Source organism: Pyrgilauda ruficollis, unplaced genomic scaffold (genome assembly GCF_017590135.1).
Source record: "Pyrgilauda ruficollis isolate IOZ18807 unplaced genomic scaffold, ASM1759013v1 scaffold168, whole genome shotgun sequence".
NCBI lineage: Eukaryota > Metazoa > Chordata > Aves > Passeriformes > Passeridae > Pyrgilauda > Pyrgilauda ruficollis.
This window is the reverse complement of record NW_024515653.1, coordinates 620,637-634,708: the sequence shown is the minus strand read 5'-3', so window position 1 is coordinate 634,708 and position 14,072 is coordinate 620,637. Positions and strand designations below refer to the sequence as shown.

The 14,072-nt window shown below is 52.8% G+C and overlaps 1 protein-coding gene across 2 annotated transcripts in view; it reads right to left on the bottom strand.

Moving 5' to 3' along the window:
* Positions 1 to 14,072, bottom strand: part of ATP2A3 (ATPase sarcoplasmic/endoplasmic reticulum Ca2+ transporting 3) — a 58,447-nt gene that overhangs the window by 7,270 nt on the left and 37,105 nt on the right. The window contains exons 9-21 of one of the 2 annotated variants that reach the window (XM_041463596.1): positions 13,364 to 13,452; positions 10,501 to 10,603; positions 10,156 to 10,287; positions 9,242 to 9,367; positions 7,977 to 8,195; positions 7,190 to 7,525; positions 6,882 to 7,102; positions 6,042 to 6,244; positions 5,855 to 5,940; positions 5,083 to 5,216; positions 4,544 to 4,661; positions 3,808 to 3,925; positions 1,801 to 1,873 (exon numbers count right to left, since the gene is read on the bottom strand). In XM_041463596.1, coding sequence (XP_041319530.1) covers positions 1,801 to 1,873; positions 3,808 to 3,925; positions 4,544 to 4,661; positions 5,083 to 5,216; positions 5,855 to 5,940; positions 6,042 to 6,244; positions 6,882 to 7,102; positions 7,190 to 7,525; positions 7,977 to 8,195; positions 9,242 to 9,367; positions 10,156 to 10,287; positions 10,501 to 10,603; positions 13,364 to 13,452 — 1,958 coding nt within the window. The remainder of the gene's footprint in view (positions 1 to 1,800; positions 1,874 to 3,807; positions 3,926 to 4,543; positions 4,662 to 5,082; positions 5,217 to 5,854; positions 5,941 to 6,041; positions 6,245 to 6,881; positions 7,103 to 7,189; positions 7,526 to 7,976; positions 8,196 to 9,241; positions 9,368 to 10,155; positions 10,288 to 10,500; positions 10,604 to 13,363; positions 13,453 to 14,072) is intronic. The other variant, XM_041463597.1, reaches the window with a different exon arrangement.

The following is a 14,072-nucleotide window of genomic DNA, read 5'->3' as shown; positions in this document are numbered from 1 at the left end:
ACGGGCAGCTGCAGCAGCTCCTGTGCTCCTGGGGGATTTTCAGGAGGTTCCCTAGTACCCAGGTGCACGTGCATGGGGGAAAATGAGGGTGAACAGCTCCTTTTTGCTGTATGCTGGCGGGTTTTTTGTGTTGGGACATGGAGATTTTGGTCCCTGCAAATTTTGGGCTGTCTCAGATGCAGAGCTGCATCTGCCCCTGGCAGTGATGCACTTGCCACTGCACTGCCACCTCTGCCAGCCACTCTCCTCTGGGAGGGTGCTGAAGCCTAAAGCTGATGCCAGCTTTGCAGAGAAGTGCCCAAAGCTCCCTCGGTGGTGATGTTCATCCAAGGGAGCAACTTCACCTGCACATCAGCTGCAGTGGAAGGAGAGTGCAGGGCACTGTGCTGCCCATGGGAGAGGGAACAGGAACAGGGTGGGGTGGCCACTATCTTGTATCTCCTGCAAAATGACCCTGGGGGCTGCTGTCCTCACTGGGCACAAGGACAAGCAGCTGCCTAAATGCTAATCTGCCACAAAAGACATCAAGTCAATTCCTGTGCATCCAAACTCCTCATTTTCAGTGGCCCTGCTGCTGTCAGGGAAGACATGTAGCTGTGTTGCAGAAAACACCTGCTTTGTGATTTTGCCCCTGCTTTTACCACAGCACAGGTGAGAAATGGTGATGCCCAGCACCCAGACAGGGTCTGCTGCTGAACATGCTGAGAACAACCACAGCAGCAACTCCAACACCTGTGAGGGGTTTGCTCTGAGATGATGGACATGAGGAGGTGAAGGGACAGTGCAGGAGGGGAGCAGGGTGGCCTCAGCAGTGGGCTGATGGTGCACAGAGCACTGGGGTTACCTCAGTGTCCTCCCTATATTTGGTACTTCTTGAGAATCACTTCGAAAAGACACAAAGAGACTTCTGCAAGGCCTTGGCACAGATGCCTGGAAACCTTCCTCCTGCATGCCACAGGATTGTGAGAGAACAAACACTTGAATGCATAGAGCATGGAAAATATTAAAGATATTACAGCAAGGGATCCCTGAGGGTGGTGAGCCCTTGTGAGCCTGAGCTGTGACAGACCCCTGAGAACATCTCCATGCTCCTGACCAGAACATCTGCAGCTCACACAAAGCCAACCTCAGCCATGCACATTCTCTCGCTCTCACATTCACATCACCTCCCAAAACTGAGACAGCAGAAGCCTCAGAGGGGCCAGAGAGGAATGAAGGCAGCCAGATATGCAAAGGATGTGAGATGAAAGGCTGGATGTGAGCAGAGTGCTGGGGAGAGGAATGTAAAGCACTGGGACCACAGTGAGAACTGAAGAGTCTCAGCTTTCTGCCACTTCAAGGACAAGGAAGATCCAGCATAATGGAAACACAACTTATCTAAATCTCATCAAAGGAGAAACTTTTCCATGCAATTCCTGAATCAGCAGAACTCACAGCTATACATTTGCATTCCTCAGCTGGACACCCTTGGCCATCCCTTGGAAGGTCCCATGCTGGAGACCATTCCCAAGCACTGTCTTGCAGAGACCAAGTGCTAGCCTGGCTCCTGGCCAAAATTGCCATCAAACAGCTACTTCACAGGCTTGCTAGGCCTTATTTTGAAGCAAAACACAGAGACCACTGTGGGAAAGGAGATCCTGTCTGGCTAGAGTCTCTTGGCTCTATTATTGTATCTCTGTTCTGTGTCTAAGCCATGTTCACCCAGACACATTCCAAGCAGGACCCCACCACACACAAGCAAGACTCTGCAGGAAGCACAGGGATGCAGCAATCAGGGATGAGACAGGTAAGGAAGCCAACCCTTGCTCTGGAGTCTTGCAGGTATTCAACTGGTGCTCCCCGCTCCACTTGGGTCTTACTGTCCCGAGAATGCCTGGTAAAAAAGAATCACAAGACCACACATAAAAGTGGCTTTTGGAGGTTTTTTCCTTTGCTTTTCAAAGGCCAGAGGAATCAGGAAGATCAAGACTTTCAATTACTTCTTTCAAGTCTGATGATTTAAGCGTGGTGATTTTGCCACACAGCCGTGATAGAAGAGCTGCATGGGAAACCCTGGATCCATGAGACAGAGCAACCTGTGAGCATCAGCAGCATCATGACTGTGGGGATGAGGGAAGCTCAGAGGACCTTAAACATTGGGAGTGTGCCACTGCAGGAGAAAACTGAGCTGCTGTGCTGCTGTGATGGCACTTGAGAGGATCGTGTGCCTACCAGAAACCTCGCTGTGCTTGGAGCTGTGCAGGCAGAGCCAAAGAAAAGCCCTTCCTTCAACCATGCTGAGATTTTATAGAGAAATACAAAGTGTGGGAGAAAGACAGACTCAGCCTCAGACTACAGATTGTGAAGTGAAGACCAAGGGCATGCATGGGATGCAACATTAACCAGCTCTCCTACACCCCAGCCCAGTGCCACACTGTAGAATTGTTGCTACAGGCTCGTAATCGTGGGATAAAACAGACCTGGGTGTCTGATGAGAGATGAAATAATTCAATAAAAACAGGCTAGAAACAATTTCTATTGGTTTGTAAACACAGGAGCCCTGCACCTCTGTTTCTCTGAGCAATTGCTGACTTTCTGCATCAGCTCAACACAGGAAGAAAGGCTGACATGAGCACCACCTGCTCACCAGGACACACTGATGGGGAGGGAGATCTGTTTGAGACCATTTCTTGCCTGCAATACTTTCCCATCCCATATTTCCAGGTACTTGCAATGCCCTGCTCCATGAGAAACTAAACACAGCTGTTACAATGCCCCAGAGCCCTCCTTGACAGGGCTGGCCAGACCTGCCTTCAGCCTGGAAAGGCAAGAGTGGCTTTGCACAGATTTTTCTGGGTCATTATTACAGGATGAAGGGAAAAAGTGGGGTTTGCTATGACACAGGTTGCCTAAGGGGTGAAAAGATGGTTTGAGCAAGGTGATGGTGTGGAAGGAAATCCAGTCTTCACACTCAGACTGTTCATCTGCCCCCAGAGCTTTCCTGAGTAAGGATAGTGCCTTTCCTGCCTTTCTCCCTGCTATCACTGTCAGGGCAGCTCACCCCAAAAAATGAATAAATAAATCCTGTTTTCTGGAGAGGGGCCACCCCTGTGGCAGGCTCAGCACTGGGCCTGCAGCCACCGCTGGGAAACCCGTGGGCTTAACTCAGAGCTGAGATATCCCCCACAGCAACATCTTTTGCAAGAAATGAAAGAAAAGATGATATCATCTCTTTGGAGAGCTGCCCAAAGACATGCTGTGATTACAGCACAGAGCCCAGGAGCACACGGGAACTGCTGCTCCAGTGCCACAGGAGCTGCTTCTCCTCTGGTTGTGCCAAGCGCTGCATCCTGAGAGGGGCTGGCCAAGGGCAGCCCCCTTAAAACCAGTTTATAAGGATGGATCAATGATCAGTGGATCTTAGCATAGAGGTTGCCAACACAAAATAAGGATGAACAGAAAGGGGTGAAAATCTGAGAGGAAAAAAGAAAGGGTTCCTGCTACAAATCAGTGTTTGATTTGTTTTGCATCGTAAGCAAAAGGATCCAGTTCCTGGAGGTTCGAGAGGAACTGACTTAATAACCTGTGGCAGATTTATCTAATGCTCCAGCTCCAAAGGGAGCATTTCAAGCAGATGCAATTGCCAACTGCTCTGCCAGGCGTGGCACCAGGAAGGAAGGGAGCAGAAGCCCCTTTGGACAGCAAAGGTGGGTGAACATGCAGGTGCAGACATATCACAAGCAGAGGAGGTGAGTGAGGGGTCCACAAAGCCACCAGGAACCCCAAGCAAAGTGCCACCCTAACCCAGGGGGTGCAGACCATGCTCACCATCCAGGTGGTTGCGGGAAAGGTACTTGAGTCCTTCATCCAGCAGGATCACAGGCAGGGAGATCTTCATCACAACCACCCACTGCGGCCAGCTCAGGGGGGTCACCTGGAAGATGAGCTGCAGGGTGGAAAGGATTGGACATGTCACTAGGGAAGCAGCTGGGATATTTTCTTGTATGGCAAAGGTTGAGAGAAGGTCATCACAGGTATAAATAGGGAGGATCCAGACAGCCCAAACAGGAGGATTTCTTCAAGGTCTGTCATGATCCAAGGTGGGTCTTGGCCAAGATGAATAAAAAATTATAGTCTTGACCTCTCCTGCAGATAGGGAAAGTGAGGCAAGAGGTAGAACTGTGTGTTTATGTGGTCACAGGTGCTTAGCAGGTGACAAGGGACAATGCAACCTCCTGGGGTACAGAAACACACTTCATCTTAAGCGCCTTTGGGGCATCAACCAAGGCATCCCCAGCCTTGCAAAGGAGACAACTCCTAAAGGGTTGAACCACCTTCTGGAGATATCTAGAGCCTTTGCATTGCCCATAGGGAGAGCTTCATACTCCTGGCCCATGGGGCAGAATGACTCCTGTTGGAGTCAATCCATGCTGGGTTGAGCTATAGGACCTGGCCCTGAGGGCAGCTTCTGGGAACAACCATCCCAGAAGTTTCCCGACCCAAAGATTGCTCCAGGGATGTCCTTGTTCACAGAGGGCACAAGGAGGTGACAGAGGGCACTCACAGGCATGGGCTTGACATAGAGGATGAGGAAGTGCAGAGCCATGGACATGATGATGGCCCCCAGCAGCCAGATGTTGAGCCACGGTGGCATCCGCAGCAGTGACTGGTTCTCAGAGACACTGTGAAAGTGAGGGGACAACGTTAGCCCCAGAAACCTCCCCGCATCTGCCCATGCTGGGAATTTCATTTCCCTCTAACATGCAAGGCCATATGCTATATCCTTTCTTTTCCGGGCTGTTCATCTTCAGGCTTTGCTGCAAACTGGATGTGGATGTGGATACAACCAGCAATGCATGGATTAGGGCCGATCATTAACGACCAAATCACTAACGAATGCAGATCCAGTCCTTCCTTCACTGCTCTCAGCCACAGCACACTGCCTTGGAGGAGTTCCTCTATGGAAAACCCAGTGCTCCCCTGTGAGGATGCTCTGAACGGCTCTGCTGAGCCAAAGCAAAGCCCTCAGCCCGCCCACAGACACTCAAAGACACAAAATCAGTCATGCACAGAGCAAAGAGAGCAGCCCTGTGGCCAGCACACCTGTTCAGAGCATTGCACATTTCGATTGTCACCAGCACAGACAGAGCCATCGTCGTTGGGTATCGCGACTCGAAGATCTCACAGTCAATTCCTTCAAAGATGGGGTTGTCCTCAGTGCACCTCATGAAGTTCCTCTGTCAGCACAGGAAACTGCTGGTAAATACATGGCAGAGCAGCAGGAAAGGCAGGAGAGAGGAGGAAGAGTCGACAGGTCGGGGGACATGCGATGAACTGGGTTGCTGTTACATATCTCATGGGTCAGAGCAACCAAAAAACTGCCTGCAGTGACCCAGCTTCTCTTGGGGCTGGGCCTTAGGAGTATGGCTGGACAGTGCCTTTGAGGCTCTCAGGTGCAGTTAGGAAGTAGTTTGAGCACACACGTGTCTCCATCAGAAACCCATCTTGCATTGCACATGCCACTGGGATGTGATAGCACCTGCTTTCCCCCTGCACTGCAGTTTTCACATTAGCTACAGTAATGTAATGTGAGAACAGATCCCTTCCAATATGGGATGAGGCACAGAGGCTACTTTCAGCTTCTCTGAATCTTTCTGAATCTGAATTTTCCCTACTATGCTGGTGGCTGGCAGAAGCAAGGCTGGAAATAGCCCGAGGGAGAAAATTTCCTTCTGTTTTAAATTACTGTCTTCTCCACTAGGAATTTGGGAATGCTACAACCAACACAGAGGAAAGATAGATGAAAGACCCCAACACATGAAAGATGCCCTCACCCATCTGCTCCAGCTGTTAGCCTGTTCCCCTCCTGACTCACCAGCTGATGGAAGGAGACCTGCGGTCCCTCGGCGTCGTACAGGAACCACCAGGTCGCTGCGCCCACTGTGGCCAGGCCCACGTACACTGTGGCCAAGAGAGACATCCTTACCCCAGCACCCAGAGAAACACACCCCAGGACACCCCAGGCACACCTCACAGTGCCCACCCACCCCGGCAGCACTCACCTCCAACAGCCAGGTAGCGGAAGAAGAGCCAGCCACTGATGAGGGGCTCCTTGGGGTTGCGGGGCTGCTTGTCCATGATGTCCAGGTCGGGGGGGTTGAAGCCCAGCGCGGTGGCCGGCAGCCCGTCCGTCACCAGGTTCACCCACAGCAGCTGCACAGGGATGAGCGCCTCGGGCAAGCCCAGGATGGCTGTCAGGAAGATACTGCAGGGGAAAAAAAAGAGATATGATATTAGACAAGCTCTGGGCAGCCACGGTTCTGTCATGCAAGGGGGAGAGAGCATCTTGATTCAAAGCCCCAAACTGAATATTCACTCCAAGTCCCGCAGACAAACCCACAGCCCCTGATAAGGAGCCTGAAGCCTAGCACTGAATTTTGCAGCTAAAATTTGTTTCTATTGCTATTAAAATTTGCTTTGCAGTTGTAACCCAACTAGTGATGTCCCCAGGCCACAAAGGTTCCCATTCCCAGCACAAACACCCATGCTGAAATGCAAGGGCAAAGGATGCCCAAGTGATCCCAAGGTTGTGCTGATGTTGCTGAGGACTGGGAGGAATGGGCAGGGGCAGGGATGTGACTGGGTGACAGCAGCCTGTGCACAAATATCTGCACCCAGATAAGGCACTTGCATAAGCTTAAATACGCAATACTTTGACAAAACAGGTCCTGCAGGGTGGCAGGATTGTAAAACTACAAAAAAAAAATCTCCCTGCCCTTGGGGAATGAGACATGGTGCCTGGGATTACCAGTTTGGGCACTACATGCTGCTGACTGCAGGTCACCTGTCCCAGGGGATGTGTCCCCCAGTGCAGCATGGTGCCCGGTGTGGGAGGCTCTCACCAAACGACCTCCCCGACGTTGGAGGAGATGAGATAGCGGATGAACTGCTTCATGTTGCTGTAGATGGCTCTGCCCTCCTCCACAGCCGACACGATGGTGGAGAAGTTGTCATCAGAGAGCACCATCTCAGCAGCTGACTTGGCGACGGCCGTGCCCGACCCCATGGCGATGCCAATCTCTGCCTTCTTCAGGGCCGGAGCATCATTGACGCCATCACCTGTCTGCACAAAGCGTGGTCACACGTGCAAGGGATTGAGCAGGGTGGGGAGGAGGGGACAGAGGGTGGCAGGGTGTCCCTGAGCGCTCACCATGGCCGTGATCTCGTTGAAGGACTGCAGGTACTCGACGATGCGGGACTTGTGTGCCGGCTCCACGCGGGCGAAGCAGCGGGCCTCCCGGCACGCCTGGCGCTGCGCCTCGGGGGGCAGCTCATCGAACTCCCGGCCCGTGTAGGCCTTGCCAGACACGTCCTCGGTCTCGGAGAAGATGCCGATCCGGCGGCAGATGGCCACTGCCGTGCCCTTGTTGTCACCAGTGATCATGATGACGCGGATGCCGGCCTTGCGGCACATCTCGATGGAGGAGGTGACCTCTTTGCGGGGAGGGTCCAGCATCCCCACACAGCCCACAAAGGTCAGGTTGTTCTGGGTGGGAGGAAAACCCCAGACCAACATTAACCCCTTGGAATGCGTCCACTTCCCCAACTGCTGTGAAACCACCCTGGGCTTCACAGGGATTTCCCCTGGGAAGAAACTTCCAAGAGGTTTCCTACCAGCTGCCCCATGGATGCACTCTACAGTCTCAATCTAATGGGATGCTCCTATCCCTCTGCTCCTCCTCACACATTTCTTCTTTGCTCCCTCCTCCCCTTCCCTCCCAGTGGTCTCCAAGGCCCTCTCAGCAGTCACTCCACAGGAAAACACGCTTAGTGAGACGGGGCTTGTTATCCATCACATCACCCCCTGAGGTTTGCAGAGGAGATGAGCCATTACACTACCCACAGAGAAACCAGAGGGAAAATACTGCTGAGACAGCTGGGACTATGCGGGTAAACTCTGGGAACAAGGCAGACAGCCCCTGGCCAGACTGCCGTACCTCGTAGTGGACGAAGGCGGCCGAGTCGTGCAGCTGCATGGCGTCCCTGCGGACGGGCGCGTCGTGCGTGGCCAGGGCCAGGCAGCGCAGGGTGTCCATGCCCATGCCCCAGTCCCGGATCCTGCCCAGGATCTTGTCCCGCACCGGGGCGGTCAGCGGGACCTTGGCAGTGCCCACGCGGACGTGGGTGCAGCGCTCGATGACGCTTTCCGGGGCACCCTGCGGGGGAGAGGAGGGCTCAGGGGCTGGAGTGAAGCTGAGGATGGCAGGAAGTGCCAGAGCGAGGGAAGGCGCCAAGTTTGGGCAAAGGTAGAGGAAATCTCCCCAAAATTCCAGCACACATCCCAGCTCGGTGGCTCAGGGCACTAGATGGCAGCCTCCGACCGAGCACACCGGGATCACACCCAGGTCACCAAGAGTAGGATCTGGCTCCTGCAAAACCTACATATCCTCCCGAAATACTCCCCACAGACCCCAGCTCCAGCCTGCAGGGGATGAGGGCTATAAATCTGTGAGGGAAAAAATGGGATACTCAGCTGATGCTTATGATGCCTGTGCAATTCAGGAAAACATGTCCTTCAGCACCCCAGCCCTTCTGACCTTACAAAGCACCCTGACATTACTCTTTAATGTAAAACTTGCAATCCTTCTATTCCACCTCTTAAACAGCTCGCCCAAGGCCACACATCCAGAGGCTTCAGAGGGTCCCAGCCTGACCTGGAGGGCAGAGTTCACCCACCCAGATAATCTCCCAGTGGGAACAACAATATCCAAATCTTCTCAGAGTCAGCAGGGAGAAATTCCACCGCATCTCTTCTCTTGGGAAGAAAATGCCCTATGAAACACTACTTTATTTCTGGTTACAGTGGAAAACTGGACATCATCCTTTGGGCATTACTGGCATCTGGAGGGTCCAAGCCTTTAATAAAGGCAAGTGCCCAAATTCTGCACAAGGGCAGCTCTCCCTTGCCCCAGCACTGGCACACTCAGCACCTTTTCCTCCCTCTAAACCATCTCACCCCCTTTGTTCCCTAATCAGTATGGCAAAGACTCACTTCCTCCCTGACCCCACCAGCCTACCTGCAGGATCCTGGATCCCCAGGCAGCTCAGAGTTTCCTCCAGAACTGCAGGAAATGCTCAGCAGCTCCTTTCACATTCCCCAGAGTGTGAGAGGAGCTGCAGAGCATCACCACTGCCCTGTTCAGCCAGGGCCAGATGCTGCTGGGTGTGAGGGGAGGTGGACCTGCAGGTGCTTCAGCCCTACCTTGACAAACATCTTGCTGCCAGCAGAGTTGTTGCCAGGCCCCGTGGGAGTGCAGTACACGGACATGGACTTGCGGTCCCGGGAGAACTCCAGGGTGCACTCCTTCCTCATCAGCTGCTTGATCACCTGCAGGAACAGCACTGGGCTGAGCAAGACATGCCAGGGACACTGCTGCTCTCTGCCTTGGCTGACAACCCTGCTGAGCCCTGGGATGGCAGGAGAAAGGCAGCCACAGGAGCCAGGAAGGATGGGACAGGGATAAAGATACAAGCTTTCTGTATCAGAAAGGAGTCAGGACATTAATTACACCCTGCACAGATCTAACCAGGGAAAAATGCCAGAACAGAGAGCTCTCAAGGGAAGCGAAGATCTAAAGCAGAGGAAATACAGACCCAAAATAAAGTGTGTTTTCACCCAGGAGGACAGGGAGACACTGGAGCAGGGGAATAGCCAGCACAAGACATTTTCATGTCAAAAATAGATGTTTCCAAGAAGCAAATGTCACTGGGGCAGGCAAGGCCCTGGGGAACAGGGTTTGGTTCATGCTGGAGGGTGACTGCTCAGTGCAAACTGGGCACCTAAAGATAACTCCAAACTTCCCCATCTGCAGCCAGAGCTCAGGCTATCATTTAGAGGCTCCCTCCTGCCTGAGCAGGGACTGGACTGAGTTGGAGCCTCAGGAATCACCTGCTCCAAGGCTCCATGAAGGCTGGTCCTCAAGGCCCTGGCATCACCCCCCCAGGGCCACTGTTCCAAAAACAGCTCACCATGAGAGCCCAGAAATCACATCCTTGTGCCAGATCAGTCCCTTAGATCATTGCAAGTGTTTATTTGCCCAAATATCAGACATCCTCAATCCCTCCTCTCCCTCCCATCCCCCAGTGCTGCAGTCACAGGGGCTTCTCCCCACTCACTGAGTTGCAGGCGTTGGCTCTCTCCACCTTGGAGAGTTTGCTGAGGTCTGTGTTGAAGACGTTCATCTTCTCCACCAGGCACGTCAGGGCTGTTTCAGTGGCTTCCCCCACCTTCTCATAGACTTTTTTGGACTAGAGGGCAGAAAAAAAGAGCTGAAGCTTTAGAGCACATCCTCTACATGCTGCTGCTGTCCCCAGGGATGCTGTCACCCACCACACCAGAGCATCCCCTGGGGATGAGCCGAAGCCAGGGGAGGGGATCCCAAGGGACAAACTCTGCTGGCTTTGCCCCGAAGCACAGCAAGGGCATCCCCCCTCCCCACCCTGGCCCTGGTGCCCCCACACCTCATTGTAGTCCAGCGAGGAGTCATTGCAGAGGGCACAGATGGTGGCCAGCTCCACCAGCCCGTCGTACTGCCCGCACTGCACCGGCTGCTCGTCCTTCAGGCTGCGGGCAGAAAACAACCCCACAGCCTCACACCAGCTCACACCTTCACATACTGCTAGCTCACCCTAAACATCCTATCCAGGGGGATATACCTGATCAGATAGGTTGAGAAAGGGTTTTTTTTGGTTCTGAATTAGACAAACATATAGTATTTGAGTTTGCTGCTTTGGTTAAGGTTACTCAAACATTCGGTTTTGGTTGTTCTATAGGAAAATTTTTACTATAAGAAGTAACTAAAACTAACTAACATCAGTATATTATTCAATTTTGTTCTAATTTTTTATGAGTTAATTTTTGGTAAAAAAATTTATATGTATTAATTTAAAAACTTTGGTTTTGACTTTAAAATAAAATTTTAGCCTACATATCACTCTTGTAAAAGTGGAAGCAAAAGACCAGTTAAAACACCAGCGCTGGCAATAAATCCTTGGGTGCACATTTTGTACTTTCTTAAATGGGGCAGCACTAAATTGCAAATAAAATATCACAGGAGGCAAATAAATTCTGGAAGTGGCCCAGAACAAGGGGGGCTGCAGAGGAGTTCAAAGGAGCAAGCAAGGGCTGCTCACAGGCTGATGGTGAAGGTGATGGATGAGAAAAGGGGCAAAGAAATTCATGTTAACATCCACCCCCTCTGGGGTTTCCATTTGCTTTGAATCCAGAGGACCTGTGGAACCAACAGCAAGTGTTCTCCTCCCCGTGATGCTGCTTCACACTCCAGAGGGAGCCCAGGGGAGCATTTAGGAGCAGCAGAGAGCTTTAACAGCTGCACTGCTGTGGCTGCTTCCAAGCAAGTGCTGAACTGTGATCTTTGCTTCCTAAATAGCAGCTCTTTGCTACGGAAAGGAGCAGCCCTGAATACTCCAGGCAAGCCAGATGCTTCTCCTCGCCTGGTGGTAGGAATGGTAGCAGTGGTTTTGAAGGAAATCAAAAATTCTCCTGGTTCCAGCAGAGGTAACTGCAGGTTAGAGCTGTGTAAACCCAGCCGGTCATCTGCTGGCTGGAAAAATAATTTGTCAGGCATTTACTAGGATCAGCTTATTCCACTGTTGGTTCCCAATGGAAAGAACATTTTGGAGCCCTTGTTACAGCTCGGGAGCGGAAAACACGGAGCAGCCAAGAAAATCTGAAAAATCTGTTTGCTGGGGGAGATGAGGCCGCACTGGGCTGTGAGTGGGAAGGGAGATCCACTGCTCCTGCCCAGAGATGCTGCCCGGCCCTGGGCTCACAGGAAGGGGCAGTGGGTGGAGGAGGGAGCTGCAGACACAGCAAGCATGGCTTTTGCAGCATGGGATACCCTGGATATGGCTGGGAAGGGATGGGAGGTTACAGCCCCATCGTCAGCAGTCCCTGCAGGATCAGACCCATGTGCTGGGAAAAACATCAGCAAAGGTGGCTGGGTGCTGTGTGAGCAAACCCAGGGTCCTGCATGAAATACCCCCCTGCCAAGGCCAGGTTAAAGCAAACAAGCCTTTCAGTGCCACCAGCCCTGGGGGAAGGGGGTTCTCTCCGTGACACCTCGGCAAGCCACACATCCCTCTTAATACACAATACAGGAACAGGGCTAAAGCAAAACTCAGGAGCAACACAAACTGTTGCAGACCAACTGAGTGGCCCTGAATGCAGCCCCCAGAGGCCAGGGGACACTGAGCTTCAGAGGCTGGCGGGCACAAGTGCAGCCCCCAGGTCCTCCTCAATTTTAATTGAAATGCACTGATTGACATCAGCTTATGACTTGGCTCAGTTTTTAATGGAGATTCCTAGCCAAGGATCAAATTGGCTCTGTAAATATTCATGAAATTAAGTCTGTGGCTGAGATGAGTTACAATTGCTCCACGGATGAGCAGAAGGGACGATGCTGACAAATGTGTCTGGGATCACTGAGCAAAGCAAAGGGGAGCAGAGAGTGCTCCCACCATCAGCTGAGCTTCTCATCTGCCTTCTTCCCAGACTCTGCCACACTGGGGGCCACCACCTCCTTCCAAAGGAACAGGAATAAACAAATACAACAGCAGAAAACCCCATGTGTGCAATAACACTTCAGAGATAAGCCCGTAGTTTCCACTCCCTGGCCATGTCTGCCCTGAGACACACCCTGCCACCAGCAGGATCGTGCCCTGGGCACACCAGCCATGGGAGCCATCTCTGCTGTGGGCACAGGGCTCAGGGAACACTTTCCTTGTGGGGTTTGAGCCATTTGCAAGTGCCTTTGAGCATTGCTGGTGGCTCCTAGACAAGCTACCTGCCCTGCATCTGCTTGGGGCAGGGGCAACAGTCACCAGTTAATACCCAAATTGTGCAGGCTCCAGAAACATGGAGAGGCATCTTCTGCTCCAAAAAGCCTGGTTCATCACCATTCCCACATTTGTTATCTTCTCTGGTTCACAGGTGGCCTTGTTTTCTTGGGATTGCTAACCAAGGGAGAGCCAAGCGTGTGGAAGCCCCTCTGCTGAATAGTGGGAAGGCAGAGCCAGGGTGAGCAGCACCCAAATCAAGTGGGGCAGGAGCTGGATGTGAGGGACAGGGACACAGCTGCCCTGGTCCCATGAACAGCAGAGTACAGTCCATCACCCAGCACCTGCAAGCCCAGTGGGCATCCCCATGGACAGACCTGCAAACCACCATGGAAACCCCTCCTTTCTCCCCAGCTCCTGGGGACCCCCAGCCCTGGCCATGAACCCCACCCTCCCCTCTTCCCCCAGCTCTGCTGCCAGCCCAGGGCCACCCTGTGCCCTGGGAAGGGAGGGGACCCTCACTCACATCTGTCCCTCGGGCGCGTAGGTGGAGCCGGTGATGCTGAACTCGTGCAGGCTGCACTGGGTGCCCTCCACCTTCTCCATGATGAACATCTGCCAGGAGGAGAGTGCAAACACAGCATTAGGCAGCACATTCTTGGTACAACCCTCGTGCCCAGCCTGGAAACCAGCAGCTGGTATTGTCCCAGTTATAGCCCCGCTGGCACCAGGCTCAGGCCCATCCCTGCCAGCCACTGCTCCTGGCTGTCCCCAGATCCTTCCAGCTCTCCTCTGCCTTTGTCATGTTCACCTCCTCCAGCTCTTTCTTTCCCTAGGAGATGAGAGACGCTGAGCCTGCTCCTAAGAAGGTGCCTGTGTTTTTCTTGGAGCAGAGAAGGGTCAAGGTTTCCCTCCTGCCCTGGAAAGCCTCTGCAGGGCAGGATCTGAGCAGGGTGGCTGCCCCTGCCACCCCTTCCCAACCAGCTCTCAGCCACCAGCCTTGTGCCTTACTGGAATCACAGCTCAGCTCAGTAACAAAACCCCAGTGAGCCATAAAAGTCCCCCACACTCTATTTTTAGTGATTTTTGCCTTTCAAAATCATTCCAGTTTTTCTTTCGCTGCTATAATGAGACAAATCCCTCAAACTCTGAAACAAAATTAAAATTCCCCTCTCCCCAAGCTCTCCCAGTCCCCCCTTTTACCTCCCAGCACAGCCCACCTTTGAGGGCAGCAT